This window comes from Xenopus tropicalis, chromosome 4, assembly GCF_000004195.4.
Source record: "Xenopus tropicalis strain Nigerian chromosome 4, UCB_Xtro_10.0, whole genome shotgun sequence".
Classification (NCBI taxonomy): Eukaryota; Metazoa; Chordata; class Amphibia; order Anura; family Pipidae; genus Xenopus; species Xenopus tropicalis.
Genome location: NC_030680.2, coordinates 126,308,202 through 126,332,987, shown reverse-complemented (window position 1 = coordinate 126,332,987; position 24,786 = coordinate 126,308,202). Strand labels below are relative to the sequence as shown.

At 38.1% G+C, this 24,786-nt stretch overlaps 1 protein-coding gene across 6 annotated transcripts in view; it reads left to right on the top strand.

The window, feature by feature from the left end:
- The window catches only part of LOC100498473 (RNA-binding protein 6-like), a 30,278-nt gene extending 5,640 nt beyond the window's left edge, over nt 1-24,638 (top strand). For 2 of the 6 annotated variants that reach the window (XM_002935637.5, XM_018093670.2), the window contains exons 4-22: nt 213-302; nt 1,860-1,929; nt 4,288-4,361; nt 8,743-8,817; nt 8,943-9,003; nt 9,755-9,970; nt 10,119-10,282; nt 15,152-15,249; nt 15,741-15,807; nt 16,450-16,501; nt 18,020-18,111; nt 19,122-19,241; nt 20,290-20,376; nt 20,642-20,719; nt 20,909-21,205; nt 21,395-21,469; nt 21,771-21,854; nt 22,310-22,377; nt 24,412-24,638. In XM_002935637.5, the coding sequence (XP_002935683.3) occupies nt 213-302; nt 1,860-1,929; nt 4,288-4,361; nt 8,743-8,817; nt 8,943-9,003; nt 9,755-9,970; nt 10,119-10,282; nt 15,152-15,249; nt 15,741-15,807; nt 16,450-16,501; nt 18,020-18,111; nt 19,122-19,241; nt 20,290-20,376; nt 20,642-20,719; nt 20,909-21,205; nt 21,395-21,469; nt 21,771-21,854; nt 22,310-22,377; nt 24,412-24,535 (1,992 nt within the window). In that variant the 3' untranslated portion in view covers nt 24,536-24,638. The other 4 variants (XM_004915563.4, XM_004915564.4, XM_004915565.4 and 1 more) reach the window with 4 other exon arrangements.
- The last annotated feature ends 148 nt before the right edge of the window (nt 24,639-24,786 follow it).

Below are 24,786 nucleotides of genomic sequence, written 5' to 3'. Positions count from 1 at the left end.
TAAGGGGAGACCTTTTGGCATAGGTGTCACATTGCCATCAGCAGAAAAGTCTGGTGCAGCATGCATTTCATATCAAATAGTATTTGGATTTTCATTATTTGTTATAACATTACATTGTTTCAGACATTATTTCTCCATGTATTTGTCAAACTCTGTGACAAGCTAAATTCATCTGGCAATATATTAACCTTAAGTTTGATTTCCTTTGGCAGGATAAAGATTACAGAAGATCTTCACTTCCTGAAGGAGCCACCAGGATTATCTGGCTGGAAAATTTGCCAATGGGGGCATCTAGAGAAGAGGTAACTGGCCAGATCAAATAAACTTTTTTTTTTTTTTGTGCAGCTGTTCATAAAACAAAAATTTTCTAAATATAAAGGTGGGTTGGTAAATATTCTTTAGTTGCCATCACCCCAAAAGGCAGCTGCATGTCAGCTAGCAGAACCTCATTAAATAAATTATTCAAATCTATAGAACCTGCTTAATTATTAATTACCTCTATGTGATTAAAATTTATTTCATAATCTGTACTGTGAAGCCTATGATCTACCTTTCAAGACCCTGACTGTTCTCTGTTATCCAATTTTACTCTCAATATATATAAGTAACAAAAGGAGTGAGGCATGTTTTTTTTATAAAAAGCATTAGTAAGATCTCCCAGGTTATGTAAAAGTCTCAATGTCTAAATGCTTAGACTGGAATATAATTGTTTGAGTTTGTACAGTTGATTACTGGAAGCAGACAGAGAATGTGTTATGTATGTTAAGGCTGAATCTGTAACATTTTATTGATAGTAGAAAATACCGCCCCCCCCCCCGCATCTGAAATATCCCTATACTTCCATATCATAAAGAGAACTAAAGCTTAACAAAGAAGTAGGGAAGAAATGCTACACACATTGTTTAACAGCCCAGTGCAGCTACAGCTATGCGATTCTCTGCACATTCTCTGTGTTACCTGAATTTAGGGACTGACCACAAATATACTGTATACATAGAATATAAATGTCACAGTGCAATGCTGATTAGTAATTCATTCAGATATTCAGTACATGTCAGTGCAGAAATCAACCAGTGCATCAGAATGTTATAATCATCCGTGTTGCATCAGTTTCTATGACATGAGAACATTGGTTTCTGTCTGATGGTTTGTGATGACCCCTAAACTTAGCTTCTCAATAGCTGCTCAGACCACTCTGAGCATGGATCACTGATAATTCTAATGAAGTTCAAGATGATGATCCCTCTGTACCCGAATCATAACTGCTGGAACTTTAGGCTGGTTCGTCCATATTTATTTTTAGCGTTTAGTTTTAATTTATTTCCATGACACAGATATATAAGAATACCACCCCATTGTCATATCCATTACACGATCCATCACACGAGTCCTGTAATGACGAATCTGGTAATCCTTAATAGGGCCAGTACTGGACCTGGATAGATTACTTTGTTGGATCATAACTACACTATTCAAAGCTTCTATTTGTCTGTTGTTCTGCATCATGTTCTAAGTTTGACAATGGAGACTGTTTTAGTTCTAATTGCTGAAATGTGCACCCTGTGAGTTATAGGGCTTATAACTGAAGGTTGAAAGAGATACATTTTACATTTGCATGCCCTGTATTTGTTTATTTTTTGTGAATATGACTATAGATAAATGTGTAGGTAGATATGACCAATATATGGCCATGGCTTATGACCACCAAATTTATCTAATAGGTCATTGTTTCTTCAGTAACAAGATTATGTTGCTGAGGAAGATGTCACTATTAATACTTTATCTGCAGCCATGCAGGATGGTGCAGAGTGGAGAAAAAATACTCTTGATTTTTTTCAGATTGTTGCATTTCTTTGCAGATCCTGAATGCTCTAAGTACTGTGAACAAGCTGCCATCGCATGGGGTGAATCTCATAGGATATATTCCAGGTGGGTTCTATGTGCTTTCAGTCATCTATATAGATGTGTTCACTGTTTCCTTTTTGGAAACTGACCGCATTGGGTTCAAAGGAGTTGAATTTTTCTTCTATCCCTTTGTGATAATCCGAAGACATTATGTCGCCTGCTGTGCCATGCTTTTGTAAGGAAAGTAAACTAAACATTTTACTGCTGAAGCCACCTCACCTGAAAGGTGTTGGCATAGGCATTAGTGTCATTTTACTGTTTTCAGATTCCTTAACATTTTAAATTTCCTTAAAACAGCTATTTCAGGTGCATTGCTGCTCTCTATAATGGATAAAGGTGATGGCAAAATAATAGAGCTGATAACACTGTAATCCGGCTTTTGCTATTCTTTATATATTAGAAGTTGCTGGTGCTTGAACTATGCAGTTTAACCAGCAGCATATATTTCAAATTTCTGAGAGCAAAAGGAGTGTAACGCACAGTGAATATCTGATTACTTTGGCATTAATACTAGATAAACTGTTTACTAGGTGCCAACTTCCTAATACCCAGTCTTTTAGGTTAGTTCTTAGTGCTGCAACATGAAAAAACTGCACCCACTGACAAATGAGGCATTTTTAGATTAAAAAATGCATACCTGAGCATTTGCAGGCTTTTATTGGGCGGTCATGGGAGATTTTTGCCAGCAGATAAATCTGCTTTTTGGCCTCAGCATTAGCTACTTGCACAGGCTTAGTAACCTATGCCCATTCTAATTACTCCTAAATCATAATATAATATTTATCATAATATTATGATATATCATAAGCCTTACCAACACATTTTTGGAGTAGGGATTATAGGCTGCATATGTGATCCTCCTTTTAGCTACTACAGGTGTACCTCTGGGTGTGTTTTTGTTTAATATCTGTTGTAGCTTTGTCTAAATTGCATCAGACATATTCATAATTTACAACTTGCAATCCAAACCTTATATGAAAATGGTAAGTGTGCTGGCTAAAACACCTTAATTCACATGGGATCATAGTCCTGCTTTCCTCTTCTAGTAATACGTCTTAGCAGGTGTTAAAAAATAGAGTAGTATGGGAAAATTACAAATGGAAGCTATTTGCGCTACACACACAGGTGATGAGCATTAACAGATACTATTGCCAGGTAAAGGCTGGTGTAAACAACAAACATTTTTACTTAGCAGTGGTGTTCCTCTATATCTTTTATATAAAGATGTCCTCTTGATTTTTTTTTGTACAGTGTACATCAACAAATATTGTGCTGGCACAGAAACTGATTTTTTTTGTGTAATGACTCCTTATAAATGAGTCTGATCTGAGTAAGAGCACTGTTTTTATTTTTTGTAAAAGATGCTCTTGGGTTTCTCATGAGCTTTTTACGCTAACCGTGGCTCATTACTCCCTTTCATATACTTAGAGGATGAATGTCATACATTTAGTTAGTGTCTATGTGTTTGCTAAGTTGACAGATAATGTGGCTGCTTCAGACTTTATTCTAATGTTTACTTTTCACTAAATGCTGTACTCTAGCCCACACTAAATGCATTTGATTCAAATTTCAGTTAAAAGTCTGCAACTATGAACTTCTGTTTACTTCAGATGCAATATCAAATTTACCATGCTTTTTAAATGAACAACATTTTAAGCCCTTATGGTAATGTCAACACATACAAATTTATTTTATGTATAGTTGCTGTTTATTTTTCATGATTTTAATGATTGCTTGTTTGTAGCTGTCAAAACTTCAATAGATAATGATTATAAAGGGTATATAAAATAGGAGATATTAAAGCTAAAATAGTGTTAACATTTCCTTTAATACTGATCTGTGGTCTGTATTTTTTGCTGTTCCATAAGAAATCTTTGTGTGGCGTGCAAGCAAACACCTGGATTGCTGATGCATCGTCATACTACTTTGCAGACTTATCTAGCAGTTATGGCAGCAAATTTGTAGCATGCTCTGAGCTTGAAGAATTATCTATATAAATCTATACTTGTTCTTGTTTTCTCAATATGATAAGCTGAGGTGTCAGTGCTCTGTGATGCAAACGTTTCTTCCAGTTTTTTAGTTGTTCCAAGGAAGGTGGGCTGTCCTAAGACATTCCTCACGTAAAGTCTGAGTCTTTTTTTTTATTTGGACAGGTGGCCATAGCTCAGCTCAGGTCCTCCTACCATGCTGTCATTTAGTTACAGGTCCTCTTTCAACTAATTTACGGGGTCAGTGAAATCATTCATGCTCGAATAACATCTTTTAGGTATTTAGTTCGTTATTGTTTTGTTTGGGGTGGAGGGTATGGTAAAATTGAAACAATTTTGCATTTTTAGACTCAGTACTAACTTGCGTCCCGTCTGTATCACATGCTGTCCCTAGGTTACAGCCTCGGCTCTGTCTGCGTGGAGTTTTCCCTCGTGGAAGAGGCCGTCGGATGCATGGAAGCCTGCAAGGTTGCTTTATCCACCGTTCCAGTCCTGCAGTGGAAGGATATAGAGGCGGAGTGGGGGAAGGGGTGGTGGTTTAATATAATGAAAGATCAGTGTGTCACCACATGGCACTTAGAGGGGGTCCTCTAAAAAAGCCTACAGCAGTATTTTGTTCCTGCATTGCCTCTGGGTTCATTCAGCCTAGAACTTTTGAGTACCCTCTATTCCACAAAGTGAAGTGTGGTTATACTACTGAACTATCAAAAATGTTTTAACAAAGAGCAACAGTGTTTAATATAGTTTCCGACAGTGCATCCTTGCAATACAGCCTTGCCTTTATGGATTTGTCTGTAAAGGAGTTATGTTGCTGGGAAGGCGGCACTTAATCTGTGCTGTACTGCACAGTATCACAGCAGTTTAATTCAAAGACAGTCTCAGTCGACTGTAAAACCAATTTGGGCAATCCACACCATGCCAGGTTACAGAAAAATATATTGAAAGAGAAAGGATGAATAAATGGGTGCTGCATAAATGTTAGTTTGAGAGCAGAAACCAGTTTAACAAATCTTGAAAGGATTTTCTTTCAAGAATGGCAGAACTTGGATGATGTCACTGACTTAATGTATTCCAGGACCGGCAAGAAGATTGTTGCAAAATATACTTTTTGTGGGCCTCTTTTTTGCTCTGCCAAGCACAGCAGACAAACCGTTTGTTTTCCCTATTTCTGGCTATTAATCAAATCAGGATTAAAGTAATCTCATGCATTGTGGCATAGATTACAAGCCATTTTAAAGATCTGGATCAGGTTTTGGTATCTGAGAATCACTGCAGCATGCAGCTCAGTAAATGCACTCATGCTGGTTGATTTTCAAGTCATGCAGCAAATTGGCCAGCAGGCCAGTCATATGATTTTGCTACACACGGATCTATTTGTTCAGCTGATGGCCTAGGCAAGACGTTCTCAAGGAAAGAAAGAGGTGAGGCGCAGTCTTCAGCCTTTCTGGTTCTAGCTGATCGTTTCCTACACACATTGCGACGGCAGATGCTGACGGGATTTTGTTTTCAGTCAAACTATGATCCATGAGCTGCAGGTCCATCTGTTAAAAATTCTGCAGAGATCATATCCGTAGCTTTGTGACCTTAGGGTGTATCAGTAGTACATGAAGATGCCTGACTCTTAATTTCAGTGTCTGTTGAAATCTTCTTTTACTTTATAGTTGTAAAACGTTATTGTTAACCTATCCATACACAGCTTTATCTAGATTGGTACTTCTGTATTGCAGTAAAAGCCAATCATATGTTTGCTTGAGAAACAAATGCTGCAGTATAACGTGGATTGGACAGCTAGAGATGAGTAGTAATATACATCTATAAATCCCTGCTGTCTTCTTGATTAGGCTCTTAGGTTAATACTGTAGTGAAGGGTCATTTATCTTTCAGTGGCATAACTTCTCTTGTTGCCTTGAATGTTTTTGACCATCGGTCACTTTAATTATAATTAACAAGTAAAAGATTCAAAACAGATAATTTGCAGTGATATACTAGCTAATATTCTCTTTGTATAGAGAACAATGGAAAGCAGAGAGACGGTTGTCTGTGACTTGGATTTAGTTATCGGAGACACGGTTTGCACATGGTGCCGAAATGAGATCAGTTACATTGGTAGAAGCTTTCTCTCTAAAAACATAGGAAAGCACACCCTGTGGTAAATAGGAGTATTTTTGATTGCATTGTAAATGCAGATGTGCTAGTGTTGAAGGAGTGCTGCTTCTTCAGTACAAATATAATGGTTGGTGTTAATTGGTTAGTATGACATTTCTATCGGAGAGATTATTGTTTAGAACTAAGTAAAATCTAAATTATGTCTTGGAATGTCCTTTTAATAATGAAAAATCCATCAGAAGAACACTGCATTTGCTTTGTTAAAATCTATAAGTGTTAAGGGGAATGTAAGAATCTTAGACGCATCTGGCTGTGCTTTATTGCTCAAATGGCACGTCGTAATCCATCTGTGCATTTGTTATCCATGTAGACAGAATTGTAAACTCTTTACTGTAACTTTTATTCATGTTATTTAGATGTTTTGGAAAAAAAAAAAATTTTTTTAGTGTCTTAAGGAGACACAAGCCATTGAGGGCTCTTTCACCTTTTTGCCTGATAGTAGCCTGGTCTGACATTGTCCTAAACTAGACAGTATAATGTACCTTTAAAGCAGTGCTTCCTAGGCTTGCTTCTCTTAAGGGTCCCAGATGCTAAATGGGGGCCCACTTTTAGATGCCACGTGGATGATACGTCGCATGCGTGCTTATATAACCTTGAAGACATTCCTGGCCTGGTCTTGTCACCTGACTGAACCCATGGTCCAAGGTGATTGCCATACAAGCAAATTGGGGATTATTCTGGTCATATCGTCACCTGCCAATGGAGCCAAAACACCCAGTTTCTGCATGTGCAAATGCTCTTAAATACTGGGGAAAGAAGAAACGGGACAGTTTTCAGCACACCAGCGAGAAAGGACAACATGAGTAGCATAATGCAGTCCTGGCCCAACAGGATTTTCAAGCCTTGTGGATAGACTGGTTGGACAGGCGGACGTTTTGGTCCCATACACAGTTGTATAAGTTGCCACCAGGTGAATGACTCTATTCACAAACGTTTTAACAGGAGCCTCTTCTGATTTTGCTAGATGCATCCAGGTGGTGCTTTGAGTGGCTCATAGGAACTTGGTTTGATTCCTCAGACAGCTAACCGGCCGTGGTGATAAACTTCCAATTTTTGTGCTTATCTTAAGAAATTTTTTTGGTTTATTAAATGTGCGTCAACATCTTGTCAAAATATTCTAGCAGCTGCATTCCTATCAAGCAACTGCTTGTGCCAATTCATTATCCGGGCACTATATATTTTTACCAGCTCTCTTTTGACTGCATATAATGAGACAGGCCTGTAATATAACCTAAAAATAACTATAGCTATCCTTAAGCCAGCTGGCCTGCTGGGTCAACCCATGTCTGTTCTCTCTCAGGAACATTTGTTCATTGCTGAGGGAATGCTGATGGCTTGACAGCACTATCATACTTGTTGTTTTAGCCTATTTCAGTGAGCCTACGTGAAGTGCCACGGCATCACTGGTACTCACTGGCATGTTGCCTCTCTCAAAAGCTTTGTACGGGCTGCAGCATCTCATCCTAAGTTTTGCATAAAAGCAGCAACAACAACAACAAAAAAAAAATTTCAACAGACTCCTATTAGAGAACCACTTCCAGGGACAGTCGGGTTTATATCTACATCTATATATTGTATACCTATATATGCATGTATACAAAAGTACACCAGTATCATCTATTTTCATCAGTTTTTGTTCTCGAAAACTTCAATGATTTAGCATTACTTTTTACCGGCATAAAATCTTGCGTGCTTTTTCCTTTGTCGATGATTACCTTACAACTTTTGTTTGTGTGTTTATTATGCTATATTCACTTCATTTGATTTGCTTTTAGCAAACATATGGGATAGTGTAAAGGAATTAGGATGTAATTATTATGGGATATCCAGGATGTAGACACAAGGTCTTTCATGTGTTAGAAAGACCATCCAAGGTAACAACTATGGTTGTTTTGCTGCCAAACAAAAACAGTGGTCAGATTTGGCAACAGATGCAAGGGTAATTTCTCTTGGATGACTGGATCTCCTTGCTGGAAATTTGTTCAAAAGATGATTGACAGTACCACATTAAAAAGTAATGAGGCTTTTTCTATAATAGAAAATAATTATGACTGCCTGTGTTTGCAATAGTAAATAATAAATTTACTTACCTACTATGATGCAGGCTAAAGCTTTTTTGTTTTTTTTTTTAATAAAAGATGTCACCATTTAGGCAGAGCTTTTAACATTTTCAGTGTACTGTTTGTGTGTAAACAAACTAGGTGTTTGCACAGTGAAATTAAAATTAAGTTAGTTAAAATTAATGGTTTTGTGAATAAGTCTCCGCAATATTTCTAATTTAATTAATAAAGAAGACAATTGTGCCCTCTATGCTATCTGTAGCATATGTAAGCATTTAGTAAGAAAAATTTATATTTTGTCCACAAATAGCAATGTTTTTAGAATTAATCTGTTTTAGCAGGATGATTAACATAATGTATAGTTGAAGCACCTAAACATATTTAAATCACAAAGTTTTGTGGTCTATAAGGTCCTTTTCTGCAACAGCAGAATAAAATAAAGAAATGTATAAGTAGTAGCGCAATCCATTTTGTATTTTAACTTGTTAACATTATTTGCACCGTTGACCATTTAGAAAGATCTCTGCTGGCCGATTTCAAGGCCTGTGGAAATCCATTTCTCTGTTCATGATATTCTAGGCATTCCCTATCACCCCCTGTAATATGCTGCCTTTTCTCTACAGGGTTTTCTTCTCTTTAGGGGCAAGAAAGTTTCACTAAAGTACATTCCAAACTCTGAGAAGTGGAGCTGCCAGCAGGTGTGTACCATACAACTAGTCTGGTTTTAAATTTAAGCTTTCACTGTATACAATGTATCATTGGAACCTAGTACACTTTTGCACCTATCAGTCTGTTAATACACCTTTACATTTTTTACTTACAGTGCAAAGTGGTCAATGTTCTATCAAAAGAGAGGTGCTGGCAGTGCAGTGCCTTGAGGTCTGGTAAGTTTTGGATTGTTAACCTACCCACAATCTGTGGATGCTTCATACTTTTCATCATGGAGCTTTTCTCCCAGTCCATCTAGTGTTTATTATAGGGATCAATCAGCATTTCTCAAAGGCTCCCAAAGTAGGGTTACAGTTTATGCAATCTGCTTTATTTCTCTTCCAAATTATTTGCATATTTTGATTGCTAAGTCAAGCAAGAAATAAACCTCCCAAACCAGTAGTCATAGCTGCCATATGAGGAAGGTATATGCACAAATATGAAAGGGCAAAAGAATAGAGAGAAAATACCTGTGCAAGCAGAATAGAGAGTACCTGGCTTCTATGTAGGGTGTAAAGTGGTAACATAGTATGAAATGGATGGTATATGTGTTTTTTTCACAGCTACTTCACCGCCTAGGATCTAAAGCCAAGCTCAAGCAAGCCTTTTTTCATAGCATTAATTTTATTCATCTCAGTGTTGGGGATCTTAGAATGCATTGCATGGGCTTTAATATTCTTGGATGGAGTATGTTACCAGTGTGCTTGACCTTGCCTTTTTTTTTTTTGTTTTAGTTTAGGGGTCTGTCTTAGATATGTGTTGCCGTCCAGGGGTATAAAGAGATTTGCTGTAATTATAAAAAAAAAAATCTTTGTTGATAAAGCATAAATTGAGGTATTCAGTGGAGTATATCCACACTTTTAGAGGGGCACACATCAGGGTAGGTACAAATTCCACACCCTATAACCACTTTTATATCCTCTTCAGGATCAGACCATCTTCCTGATAGAGACTTGACCAAGGATTCAAAAAATGCATCTTCTAGTAAGTTACAGCGTGGCAGGAAGCGCAAATCCAAGCAGCGTGCTACATCAAGCAGTCCAGACAAGTGGAAGGAAAAGACCCCTCCAAGTGAAAGAAGTCCCATGGCCATTAGACGACAAACCAAGGAAGGAAAGCTGAAAGCAGAAGCCGAGAGCACAAGTGAGTACAAATTATATTTCAGTTAAGCAGATCTGTTACATAAAGCTTAAAATAACCATATCCAGTGAATTTTGCTATTTTCTAATTATTGCTTTGGTGAAATATTCCGGAATATGCCATAATCAATTCATATTTTGTTTATCTACAGCTATCATTATGAAAGGAATATCCCTAAGCAGCCGTCCTGATAGTGTGGTGAAAGCTCTTAAGCCTTACCTGCAACTGTCGCCTAGTAATGTACGAATTATCAAAAACAGGAAGCATGATCACGGAGGTGGGACGTTTGGCTTCATAGATCTCAAAAGCCACAAGGTACAGCTACAGAAGTGTATGCATGGAAGTAATGCTATTGTTATCTAAATGCCCTTAATCATTCTATACAGGTGCTGGATATAGTGGCTACCTTTTTCCCCAGAATTATAACAGGCAAAGATGGCAGATGCTGAGACATCATGGTTGAATGCCAAAATAATTGATTTACTATGAACCTACAACCAGACTGGTCGGCATGAGTAAAAAAAAATAGGGGACAGGTGCCTTCTGCTGTGTTGGGTTGGGTGATGGTCAGGGATCCCAATCCTTAATTGATAGTCTGTATGTTTACTAACTATAGATTGTGAGTCCAGCACTAAACAGTTACCATTCCAAATGTATAGTCAAAAATTTGTATCAACAGTTTCAGCAGTTCAGCAGAAGGGGTACCGATTGTAACATAAATTAGTAAAGCACAGGCAGGTTTGGAGGAGATTTAGAAGGCTTTACATTTTTAAGGCAGGTTGCACAAATACACCTGAAGCTTCTATTAAAAGAATGCAGGGGTGGGATCTAAATTCTTATAGCTGAAGTATGATGTGTAGAGCTGTACTGAACTTTTCACTTTCCCTGCCTTTTCCTTTGGTTAGTCACTGCTAATTGTTCCAGAAAGTAGCCTGTAGATACTATAATGCTCTTTGATCCAGTATTTGTGTTTGTTGGCCTGAAGGAGTAAAGGAAGCAGCACAAAGCTTTCTCGAGTTGTCTGGTAGCCCATAGCTGGCTGTACAGTCTTTCCTGGTAAATTTCAGATTGGTCCTAGAGACAAGAGACTCAAGACATGTCAAATTTTGTTCCATTTCTCTGTGATGTCTCAATTGCACAAAAAGGGGAAAATGTTTATTTGTGCAAGAACTTCATACAAACTGTAAGGCTAATGACACATGGGATTTTGTTTTTTGTACAGCCCCTGCTGTATTCCCATGTATGGGAGCTTTGCTGCCTATGGTTTTTTTTTTATAGTTTATCCTTTTATTGTTTTATATAACATACATAAAAATAAAAACAAGGAAAAAAACAAAGCAAAGAAAAAGAAATAAAAATAGGAAGGGAGGTTATATATCACTGGTTACAGTATTGCGGTAGCATATTAAACATGTTTCAGTTCTGTTATGGCAAAAGTAATAAAATAAAATCGGTTCGGTTGGTATGACAAAGATCTGAATTGTACAGCGCTGGTCCATTCAATTATTTTATACTGGGTCTTGCATGTAGTGCGGACGTTTTTAAAGTGACTGTTGCATGAGGAAATTAAGGTCATCTGTATGTGCAGATTGGGGTATTGCATTTTATGTCAAGGAGCCTTGTCCACCTAGGCCTGCCTCTCAGCATGGGCTCCAAATTTTCTCAAATTTCTTTTTGGAACCTCTGGCTAGCAAAGTAAGTTTAATGAGGGGCAAAACTTGATTTACCAGGGTAATCCAGTTTTGAACTGTAGGAGGTTCAGGTCCCATCCAAGCCATTGCAATAATTTTCCTTGCTTAGTATAGGAGTGTTCTATATCTGGTTCTAGCATGGTTGGTAGTTATTAATTCATCCAGGATTCCCAGTATACACACCTGGGGTGTTAGAATTTTGGGGAATTCTAGTTTGTCTGCTAGGACACACACAACCTTAGACCAAAATTTGGCTACATGTGGGCACGGCCAGGCCATGTGTAAGAAATTTGCCTCCTCCATTCCACATCTATGGCATTGTGCATCGGGGTTGCGTCCCATGGACCTCAGTCGTATAGGCGTGAGATAAAATTGGTGCAGCCGTTTAAATTGGACAAGTTTATCTCTTACTGAAAATAAGTAATAATACCCTCTATCTATTGCTTCTTCCCAGTCTTCCTCTGTAAGGTCTGGGACATTGGACAACTATTTGCGGTGTGCTGTTTTGAATGGGGATGGAGTTGTTTGTAGTAGAGTTATACAATGTCGATGTAGGTTTGGTTAAAGTGGGGGACCAGAGTGCAGTTTCAAACTGTGGTTGGGAGGTTTGTATGTCAACTCCACCAAATTTGCTGCCTATGTTTGACACATTAACTGTAAAAGTGCTCTGGTCTTCAAGCTGGCCACTTTCAGATGCACATTTCCCCCCACTCTTTGCCATTAAGTATCTAGAAGTCATTTAGCTAGCATGGGCACAGTGGAAGGTTAGACAGCACTAGGGTGACATTTGGAAACCAGTGTTTTTTACCTGGGGGGGCAAAATAGAAATGTTTAATGTCCTTAGGCATTCTTCTCCCAAAAACTGTTGCATAACTTTTAATTCTAAGCAATTGTTCAATGCACACTTATTAATTTTCAGTGGTTTTAAAGTTCTGTAAATGTAATCAGGTTGATTGGCAGCATTTGTTTTTCTTCTTCTATTCTCTGGTTCTGACTCTTGAAAAAATTGAAAATGAGTTAGGTCTCCTTCAGGGTTTTAAAGGAACAGTAACACCAAAAAATGTGTATAAAAAAAGTGTATAAAAGTAACTAAAATATAATGTGCTGCTGCCCTGCACTGGTAAAAGTTGTGTGTTTACTTCAGAAAGTCTACTATAATTTATATAAATAAGCTGCTATGTAGCCATGGAGGCAGCCATTCAAAGGAGAAAAGGCACAGGCACATAGCAGATAACAGATAAAACACTATTGTTTTCTACAGAACTTATCTGTTATCTGCTATGTAACCTGTGCCTTTTCTCCTTTTTTCCAGCTTGAATGGCTGCCCCCGTGGCTACACAGCAGCTTATTATATAAATTATAGTAGTGTTACTGTAGCAAACACACCAGTTTTGCCAGTGCAGGGCAACAGTGCATTATATTTTTATTACTTTAAAGCTCTTTCATTTTTTAGTGTTACTGTTCCTTTAACGTAGATTTTGCTTGGGCGCCTTCAACGACTCCCGATCAAAATCTTTTAACCAGCCTGATCAACGAGACAACAGATATCCGCAGCCTTTGCGATACCGGTCGTCTCGTTGATCCGCCATACACGCACCAAATATCGTACGAAACCCCACTGGTGCGTGCATGGCCTGCTTAAACCACTCTGCTTCTTTAATTTCCTCAGCAGCTGTGTGTGCAGTAAAGTAAAACACTGGCTTTTTTTCTACTAAATTCAGATTAACTCAATGTATGTGCACCAGAACAGGTAGAAGATGTAGAAAGATGATGATGATGATGGCTCTGTGGTGCTCCTACAGTAGTATCCAGGGCTTGCGCAGTTTTCAGCAAACAGGAGCGCCATCCCGAGGAAAATAGATTGAGGACTGGGGGTGCCTAACATTTTGGTACCCCCAAATGATAACACATACTTTGGGGTATTTAATCAGATTAAATGAAAGGTGAATTCACTGGGGGTTGCCAATGATAGGCATTGCACTAGCCCATGGAATTCTAGAGCAGTGCTGCCATCTTAGCCTAAGTTTCGAGGCAACTCTCACTAGACCATATATGTCAAACACAAGGCCCGGGGGCCAAATCCGGCCCCCCTGACTGTTTTATGTGGCACTTGGTGAGTGTGTCTGACCATCCAGCCTGATCATTTTCCTCACATAGTAACTAAGACTAAGGGGTATATTTATCATGCTGTGTAAAAAGTGGAGTGAAGCATTACCAGTAATGTTGCCCAAGGCATCCAATCAGTAATCAGATTTCAATAGTAGCAAAGCATCTATTGGCTGCTATGAGCAACATCACCAGTAATGTCTTACTCCACTTTTTACACATTTTGATGAATATATCCCTTAGTATTTTACTAAGTATATTTATAAAAAATTTGGCCCGCAACTTAGCCTGTGTTTTAGATTTCGGCCCCCTTATGTGATTGAGTTTGACACCCCTGCACTAGACTAAAGGCAACCTACGGGTGGGCGATATATATTATATATATTTATAGCGGTGCTTATGGGCACAGTCCGTTCGGGGACTGCATCAACGAGCCGATGTGGTCCCTGATCCGACTAAATTTTTTAACCTGCCCGATCGATATCTGGCCAATTTCAGGCCAGATATCGGTTGGGCATACCCCTCATTGCTGCCCCTACACGGGCCGGTAAGCAGCCGAATCAGTCTAAGGCAGCGTTTTTCAACCACTGTTCCGCGGCACACTAGTGTGGATTCAATATGTGGCTGGCATTAAAGGAACAGTAACACCAAAAAATGAAAGTGTATAAAAGTAACTAAAATTTAATGTGCTGCTGCCCTGCACTGGTAAAAGTTGTGTGTTTACTTCAGAAAGTCTACTATAATTTATATAAATAAGCTGCTATGTAGCCCCGGGGGCAGCCATTCAAATGAGAAAAGGCACAGGCACATAGCAGATAACAGATAAAACACTATTGTATTCTACAGAACTTGTCTGTTATCTGCTATGTAACCTGTGCCTTTTCTCCTTTTTTTCAGCTTGAATGGCTGCCCCCGTGGCTACACAGCAGCTTATTATATAAATTATAGTAGTGTTACTGTAGCAAACACACCAGTTTTACTAGTGCAGGGCAACAGTGCATTATATTTTTATTACTTTAAAGCTCTTTTATTTTTTGGTGTTACTGTTCCTTTAAATCGGTTTTTATCAGCTCAGTTGCAAGGTTCTTTCCAGAGTCAGAGCAAGAAGTGCAGAAAAGCATACTATATGCTTTTAGATGCAATTACTTTTGCAAATAACTTTAAAACTACTGGAAACTTGAATATTGGAGCATTAATGTATATAGGGATGTTTTCTGTGTGGAGTCTGCTGGCATCTTTGAAGTGGAAGCAGTACAAATTAGCATGTGTCTGATTTACAACCTTTAATGTTTATCCTCTGTAATGTGCCTTTATAAAGTCTATATACTCTGCCATGAACAGGATGCCAGTGCTTGATTAACCGGTTTGTCTCGTCTTCTCTAATTAGGAAGCAGTTCGCCTCATTGTTCTAATCCGTGAGCTGAAGCCTCCCCTCACAGTGGATGGCAAGCCAGTCACCGTTAGCCTAGCAGTTGGACAGAGAAGGTAATAGAAAACAGTCAGTGGTCTGAATTACTGGAAGGTATCTAGAAAAGGTCCAGGATATGCATGAAACCAATTATTAATATCAATAAAATCTTTGCTCAGAATTAATCATTTTTCTGGTTCTCATATCTTTGCAATCATAGACTCTTTTAACTATCTGCTTAAAGGGCACCTATCACCCTTTAATTACTTCTCCCACCAGAGGTGCGGGGTAATAGAGCTCTAGGTGCCACAACTCACTCATTATGCACATGTGTGTAATGTGGACGTAGGAGTCGTGTCACACGCATGCACATAATGAGTGAGCGAGGATAGTCGCTCATAATGTGCATGCATGCTAAGTGACATGCCCAAAAAAAACTATTGAGATAAAAAAAAAAAAGGCTAAAATATATGTAAAATATATATGTATAAATTTTATATATAAAATTGAACTATAATAACATTTGTTTAATGTGATGATGTATCTACTTTGATCTTTTTATCTATAGGACAGATCCTTTAAAAAATGAGCAGGGAAAATTTAATAAAGCCAATAAAAAGAATCTTTCTGGGCAGGTAAGGATTCTATTTACTGCTGGATTGCTGCCTGTTTATGTAACTTAACAGATACTTTCCCTAATGTTCGTTTTTTTTTTTGTTGTTTTTGGCTAGGTCTCACATGTTATTGTCTTTACTAATCTGAAAAAATTCCAAACCTGCATTAAAATCAACATTTCACTGTATACTAATGTTATATAGGTGCATAGAATAATTTGCAATGAACAAAAGGAGTGCAGCATTGTGGCTAATTAGAGTAATGGCACAGGGGGTGATTCTGTGTTTTTATAAACCTGAGTGTTTTTCCACTCAGAAGGCGATAGGAGAATTGCTATACTCGTCATGTTGGACAGTTCTGAGTGTGTCGTCCAATTTTCAAGCTGGAAAACTCAGACATTCAGACAACAGAATGCAAGTAATTGTCCTTTGTGCCATTGCCCTTAATAGGCATTATAAAGAAACAGCTGCTACTGTCATGCATATTTACTAATAAATGCGTTCAGGAAGTATGACCCAGTTTTTGAGGTCATTGATTTAACTGGAACGGTTTGCCATTATATTACATTACCTCAATACATGCCTTAATTTAAGCACATCAAATATCAGTCAGCTGAAATTAAATCCAATATTTGATTTGTGAAACTCTGTTTATGATTCCAGGCTAAGAGACGCCAGCGCAGAGCCATGTCTCATACTGTAGCTGACTCCAGAGGTGAGATAGTCAAACAATATTTTACCTGCTAACACTGAACTTTCTCTGCAGTGGGTTGTTAAAGTATTAACGGCTACAGATAAAAAAGGCAGAAACATACTAACCCTTATATATACACTTATTTGATTGCTCATTCAAAAGGTAAATCTTAAACAGTGTTGTGCGTTAATAAAAATAAAACATTTCCCTTAGCACCACTGTACAATTGCAACACAGACAAAAAATAATGCTGCTACAATTATTAATTGATCCCCAAGAACTTGTATATGTAATTAAAGTGCTAGTGTGTCATGAAAGTCATTACCATACGAGAATACTGTATAAATTGATAACCGGTCACAAAGTTTTAATTTGTAACATGATGAGTATGAATTAAAAAAAAAATATATATATGGTTTCACAAAATAAAATTATGTATTAAAAATATGCTCAACAACAACATCAAGAATTGTATAATGAAAGGCTAAAGGCCTATTATGGTAGTGTTAAAGGAGACATATATAAAAATTAAGACTGTACCAGTGAATAATACTCCTCTAAATATAGAAGGATTGTGTTTAAAAAAAAAAGTTGTGTTTCAGGCTGATTTATTGAGAAATTCCACCAAAACACCACTAGCCCCGCCCATCTGTCCCACTTCCTGCTGGCTGAATTCTCTGGATGAGCTGGGGAGCCGGCGGCCCTCCGTACACTGCACTGTAGGATAGGAACCCCTGATAGGGAACTGAAGCCTGTCTGTGCTTGTGTGACTGCAGGGCTGTGATTGGCTCTCCCCCTCCTGTGCTTCTCGCAGGGACCGTTAGGACACGCCCACTCTTCATTTCAAATTTGGTCAGAGAAGAGAAAGGATCTATAGGGAGCTCCAACAAAGGGGCCATTTTTACAGATAATTTTAAGCTTAAAGGGAAACCAGCACCGTATATTATTCATAATGGCCTACAAAATTAGGGTTTTTCCCATTTATCCTATATGTCCCCTTTAAGGGGAAACACTTATTTGTAGTACTAGAATTTGCTGGAACCCAGCCAGAAGGTCAATTAGGGTAAGATTAATTGTGAATGCTTATTGGGTGCCTTAGATATTCTAGCACTCATTGTAGGGTGACTGGCAACAGTCAGCAGGTGTAATTTACAAAGTGTGCAAAGTTGAAAAAAAAGCCTTTTTGGCACACTGCGTCTATCCTGTATTGCTGCAAGACTGCACTTTCCTTTCCAGCAATGCCTACATTGGGCAGCACTCAGTCTGAGAGCAAAGGAATGCATGTAACCCCACCCCATACCTTGCCCATCATTTGGACATTCAAGCTATGGAGAAGGAGGGGGGTGCCCTAAGACAGCCTACCTTGGGGAGCACTCTTTCACGCCAGGATATAATAAATGACACCAAGTGTTTTCATATACAAGTATATCTGTAACCTAACAGTCTAATAGGGGTAACTGTTAAATGTTTGATAGACTTTGTAATTACAAAACAAAGTTAGTCATGAAATTTGAAGTCTGTTTAATCCCTGTTTTCTAGCTGATAGTGATGGGCCTAGCTATATATATGATGCAGAATCAGGCCTCTACATCGACCCATTGACAAATACATATTATGACCCCACATCACCGGTGAGTTTGTTTTCCAACATTGTCACAGTTCATATGTACAGTAACCGATTTTCCCGCCCACTGCAGTGACCAAACAGTATCAGCTTTTTAGATTGTAGAATCAGTTAACATGTGCTTACACAGTGAAAATAGCTTCTTGTAGCCCCAGGTACACGCTGTACCCACTGCCTGGGCAAATAAGTACAAGTTCCTTTGGCACTTGAGTAAAGTTTCACATTTTTTCAAATCAACCGGTGTGCTGCTGTTTTCATCATTATTGAGCTTTTTAGATGTGTTCCTATGAAGACTAAGACAGCTGGTGTAATAAGTGATAACCTGTGTTTAGTCACACCACCAAATCGGGCCGTACACAGACTAATATTGTCTACCAGCTTTGGCCCTTTTTACCTAGTAGGCAGCTTGTTGGCCTGTGTACTGAGCCAACATATGATTTACTCCCCAGTTATTGTCTGATTGTTTGTCTAACTTGGGAAAAGAAAGACTTGTTTGGTAAGGGTTGTAAATTCATGCATATCCAGTTTTGGTTGCTTTTGCTGGTTACATTCCTTGTGCCTACACATTGGTAGGAGTCTTTGAGGATTTGCTAATTATTTTTTTCTGCACCAGAAGTATTTTGAGAGAAAAACACTGAACCAAAAAATGGGGATCACAAGTAGTTTAAAAAAAAAACTGGTCAATGATGTTAAATACTGTTGTATGTTGCTCTTTGTACAGTTTTCAGGACTGAAGACAAGTCCTCAATACAATATAGATTTTCTCATCAGCATAGTTCCAATGATGGACTCAGAGAGAGTAAGAGTGCTGTTATTCTGGTACATGCTGCTTTAACAGAGAGAGACACAAGGAGTGCAAAAATTTATAGCTGTTAGGTTTATTTTCCAAAGTCAGGTGCAAGAAAAAGTGTCCGATATACACTAAATATAAAATCACTTATATTGGCAATAAACTCTATATTTCCATATAATTTTAAAAACTTTTCAAAGTAACGTTCCCCATTGCTCGCTTTACAGAGAGTGAATCCAAAGGCAGAAGGTGAAACTCCTCGCAGGGAGGAGGGACAGAGAGAGACATCTGAGACCAGAGAACAGAGACGAGCACATGGTAGATACCGCAGCCCATCCCCGCAAAGGGTAAGGTTGTCACTTTGTTAGTTAACTTAAGTTATATACAACTAAGTTATTTGCCTTCCTTTTCTACCTCTATTCAGCCTTCAGATGGGGGTCACTCATCCTAACAGCCAAAACAGTTGCTTTTTGAGGCTACAGTGTAATTATTGTTGTTACTTTATATTACTTCCTATTCTGTCTCTCTCAAACCACTATCTAGTTGCTAGGGTCTTAGGAGCTGCTGAGCAAAAAGCTAAATAACTGAAAAAACTATTGCTTTTTTATTTATTTTTTGCTTACTGTTTTTCTAAGACTAAAGTTTAATTTTGAAAGTTCCTGTCTATGGTGTTTGAGCAGCTCAGTAATCCAGGTGAAGAGACTGAACTGTTAAAATGTGCAACTTTAAATGATACATTTAGCAGATGTATGGAATGTCAAAAGTTAGCAACTATTGTAACAACAATTATAATCGCTGACTGTAATAAAACTCAGGGATTATGTTCTTTAGGAAGACAAAATAAAATAAGTAATCTATCAAATTAGAACAGCTCACAGAGACCATGGCCCCTTCAGAGCTGATTTAAGAAGACACGAGGTGGAGAAAATAAAATTTCAATATTAGGCCTTCCCACCCCCGGCAAACAACAGTACACACCATAAGTTGGGAAATAGTTTATTAGTACAAATACCTGCCAGTATCAATATACAGTTGTCTATACATTTATCTATGCAAGGGCATGTCATTTCTATAATGAAGCAATGTATAAGAATTGAACGCCTGTACTGACCTTCTATACAAAGATGTTACTATCCAGACTAACTTCAATATACAATATGATATGTTGTTCTATCTTTTCTTTCTTTCTTTCTTTTCCTTCTTCTCTTTCTTTATTTCTCTCTTTCCTTTCTGTTCTAAATAAAACTCCAATAAAAACAATTTAAAAAAAAAATGTAATATTAGGAAAACGGTTAAAAATTAAAAGCAACTGAAAGAAAGATGTTACTGTATTTCTGGTGTACTACTACTTTATGTAATTTATACATCTTTATTGTTTTCCTTCTTTTACTGCAGCGTAAAAGGGATGAGTATTCTTGGAGATCAGGTAGTGAAGAAAAGGAAAGTGTTCCCCGAACTCGGAGAGGCTTCAGAGAAGAAGAGGTAAGGGGCTCATTACAAATGCATGACCAAGTATAAACTGCTTTGTTATAACTGTTTTAAGTGTTTTATTTTAATAAATGTCTTGTCTGATGTTGATTATTTTGTTTGCTGTGCTTTATCTTTACTACTTTAGTCTAGTACTTTTTCCCCTTGGTTCTCAGCCTATGAGTGGTTGGATAAATGGCCAAACATTTTCATAACATAAAATCTTTACTCTTTTTGGTGGGCATTGATTGTATAAACAATATTTTCTCTGAATTTTTAGGACAAACCCCGAGTTGACGAGCCTTTTAAGAAGCCGCTACCTCCCTCTATAGCAAAGAAGGAACCTCCTGCTTCTGAGGTAAATGAAGTAAATGCAGTATGTACTTTAAAGACGAACTTGTGTTGCTAAGCCCATGGTCTTACCAATTCCCTTATCTTGGTAATTAGATCCTTTTTTATGTTTGTGTCTCTTGCCTACCTAGCCTTATGGCTGTTCCTTGTTTTTCAAATGATCCATTTTCTCATGTTTCTTCCCTCTCTTTTAAAGCCAAAAGTAAACCCTCTGATTGGGCTAATTGGTGAATACGGTGGTGACAGTGAGGAGGAAGATGATGAACAGTTACCTCTGTTACGAAAAAAGACACCACCCCAGCCACCTACCCAGCCACCTCCACCAGCGCCAGTGTCCCAATCTAAGCCCTCATCAGCTCCCCCCAGCACCTCAATTAACAGTGTACAAGAGAAGCTTACAGACTGGACAAAAATTGCGTGCTTACTCTGCCGCAGGCAATTCCCCAACAAGGAGGCCCTAATTAAGCACCAGCAGCTATCAGACCTCCATAAGGTAACTGCACAGTCCATTCACTGCCTTTATCATATTACTGCTGCTGGCTTTGTGTAGGCAGTTACAGTTCAGACTTTTTGTTATATGTCGTCTAGGTATGTCCACCTTTTACCCAGTGGGCTATAACAATCTATTTATCACTGTGTAGATACTTGTAGATAATGACCTGATTGAACATTTAATTTTCAGCAAAATCTGGCGATTCACCAGAAGATCAGACAGTCTGAGAAGGAATTGGCATACCTTCAGCAGAAGGAGAGAGAGGTGTGTATGAATGTCATAAACTAAGCAAGGTCTTATTAATGTGGTATCATTCAAAACATACTGATTCAAATATATGTAGGCTTGCCTTTAATTCAAAAAATAAAAAGTAAACATATTACTATGAAAGATCAATTTGTCTGAGGTTAGAGAAAAATAAATTCTTTGAAAGATTTTCCCAAAAGTTGCCTCGAAATTGTAACATTTTTAGCAAGAATTTTAGAGATGAGTACTTTGAGCGTTTGGATATGGATATAGGGTACTTGTTTGGTGGCTCCAGGCTGAATGTTGATATTATTGACAGGAAAATCATTCCATACAGAGGAGATTGCAGCAGGCAAAAAAAGAGTTGGAGGAACTGGAAAGAGAGGAGGAGGGCAGCCGGCAGGTGCAGTGTCTCTTCATGTTACCTAACCTCGTATTTGGCATCAAAAGTTGTATGCTAAAATAATAGGCTATAGGAACATCTAGGGAAGAAAATGTACAGGCCAGATAGTAATGGCACTGACATATTCATGTGCTAGTGCACCTCTGGCCTCCAGCATGCTTTTGGTTTTGTTTTGTGCATATCCCCTCACATGCACACATCTGTCACTGCACCTATGCCCAGCCATGTCATTCCTCTTCCTCCCAGCAGGTAGAGTCTTGCATGCATCTTACCTGATATTCAAAATGAATCATTCCTTTTATGTTTTATGAAAACCTAGATCTTACAACAAGAAAATAGAAAAACACAAGAATTTTGTGTTCCCATAGAATGTATCTACCATATTCTACTCAATGGCAGACTAATGAGCAAAACTTGATATATAGTTAATTTTTTTTGTTTTTTTTTTTTAACAGGATAAGAGTGGTCATCACAAACTTAATGAAAGCCCTCCTGAAAAAAAGAGACAAAAATACTCCAGCAGGTAATTCAATGTTTACATAATTTAACTCTTAACTGGCTGCCTAGCTAAAAGTACTGTTTTCAGTGCTGTAGCTTTTTTTTTTTTTTTAGACAAGTGCCATGCTTACTGTACCCATCTTTCAGAAATCCATTTACAGGTCAGGGCTGAGCTGTAAAGTAAATTTTCAGGCAGGCCACTAAAAGTAGGCATGGCTATACTAAATTCAGTGCAGTCCCAGCAGCAGCAGCCCATTATAACAGCAATACAACTGCATGGGAAGGTAGTTGGAAGTTATCCCTTGATATTTTAAAAATAATGTTTAACATGATATATTTTAGAACAATTCATTTTAAAAAGGGATACTTAAGCACATAGTACAAAGTAATTTTAATAATAGCACCCCTTATAATAAATATTAAATAATTATGCTCATTCTTCATAGATTTCTCTAATAAAATTCTGCAACGTGGTATGACAGCATCCATTAAGTAGGTAAGTATCTTATTCAGGGAATAATATCTGTGGTCTCTTTCAGTCTTCTAAATGCAACCTAATTAACTAAGAATAATGCCACTCTGGTAACTGAATTCCTTAAAAAAAGGAACTGCTACATAAGAGAGGGTATCATTCTCATTCTATGGGAAAATAATTTGATGCCTAGTGTCCACCAGAGCTGCAAGGAGGCCTTCATTATTCTAAGAACATTTAATAGCTTTATCTTTAAAGTTCTGATAAACTGATTTTCATCAAAAAGAGAAAATGCTTGTTTTAAAAGCCTTCCAAACTCTTTAGCCCATTGTGTTGGGCACTCAAAATAGTTCACATTGGTATACTTACTTTCTAATAAACCTCAGTGAACTGGCACTTATTGGGGAAATGGTTCTGAAGAGTGCCTACTTTTATGCAGCTAGATTTCAACAATGATATTTCAGACATGGAAATACTGTTTTTTTTTCTCGGCAAGAAGAAAACATTTTAGGGTTCTGACTGGTGGGCCCTATGTGCTCCAGTGCAACACTGGGCCTGAACTAGCAATCTAGAAACTTGACAAATTTCAGAGGGGCTGTTATAGACAGTTGCTTTATACTTGGGTCTTTGTGTACTTGAAATGTCAGAGCCTCTTTTAAATTTCAGGCCTCGCCTGATGGAGGGCACAGATATGTTTCTAAATATGAAGCGTATAACAAATTCTAATTTTTGCAACATTTGCACATTTCTCACATGTTAGAGTTCATACTAAATATAATTTCACCTAATGGGTTGGCTAAGACCTTTTATTTTCAATGAGATGGAAGTTTGGAGGCAGCAGGCACAGCTACAGGTGCAATGCACTTTTAACTATTTAGTGTCAGTTTTCCTGGCTGGAGGGATTTTACCATAGAGCGTCTGTGCCTAGCATATGGAGAAAAGATCTTTCTGTGAGTACTGTGGGGGGTTTTGTACCTTGGGGAGTTTAGTTCTACATTAAAACTACATACTGTTGTACAGTTCTAGGCTGCCCTGCCACAGTACCAAAAATCCTTCATCCTGGGTAAAGTTGCTTTGATTTGTTTCCTCTAGGCACAATAGTCTATTGTGTCCCTATATGTGTCCAAAAAGCCATATAGCTATCGGACAGGTTTATGAATTAAGGGCCACATAGGTGTGTTGATGTGGCTGTCACCCAGCAGGTTATTGTAGGCCCGTCATATGATCCTGCTGTCCAGTGATCAGATCAGCCCAATTTGGCGCCTCATCATCTGGGCTAAATCTGCTGATCTGATTGTTTGACAATATCTTTAGGTGTATGACCAGTATAAATCAGTCCTAAAAGTCTGACCCGAAATAACATCTGATTTACTTCAGCTTCCTCTTGAGGCTACTCAATATTCAGCATAAATGTAACTTTTAGTATGATATAGGCATTTGTGTTCTAAAGCAATTTATTTGGTCTTGTTTTTTTTTGGTTTTTTTTTTATTTAATTTTGACTCAGACCAGCTAAGAAGATAAGTCAAAGGGAATCCATTTTCAGACACTCCCTTTAGTCTTCTTTCTTCCCTCTTGCTCTTTCATAGTGAAGTTTCTGCAGACCTGCATCACAAGAGTGATAAATCCAGCGCCAAGGTGGTGCCAACAGGGGAGTCCTACAGAGAAAACATGAGGAAGCTCATCTTGGCACGGTACAAGGAGCTGGAATGAAGACCCTGCCTGTTCCCACAGCCCACCTCCATTTTCCTTTGTGTTTATCTGTAATGGCTTTTTTTCTGCTGCTATTTTTTTTAATAAAAAATGTAAATATTAATCTGTATTGTATTTTGGAGGTGATCATAAAGCCTGTGATGGTTAACAAATGGTTGGGACGGTGATATCCTCGTTGTCCAACAAATAGAATCCGTATGTCATTGGCTTGGCGAGCCAAAAACCATTCTGACAAATAATGATAGGAGGAT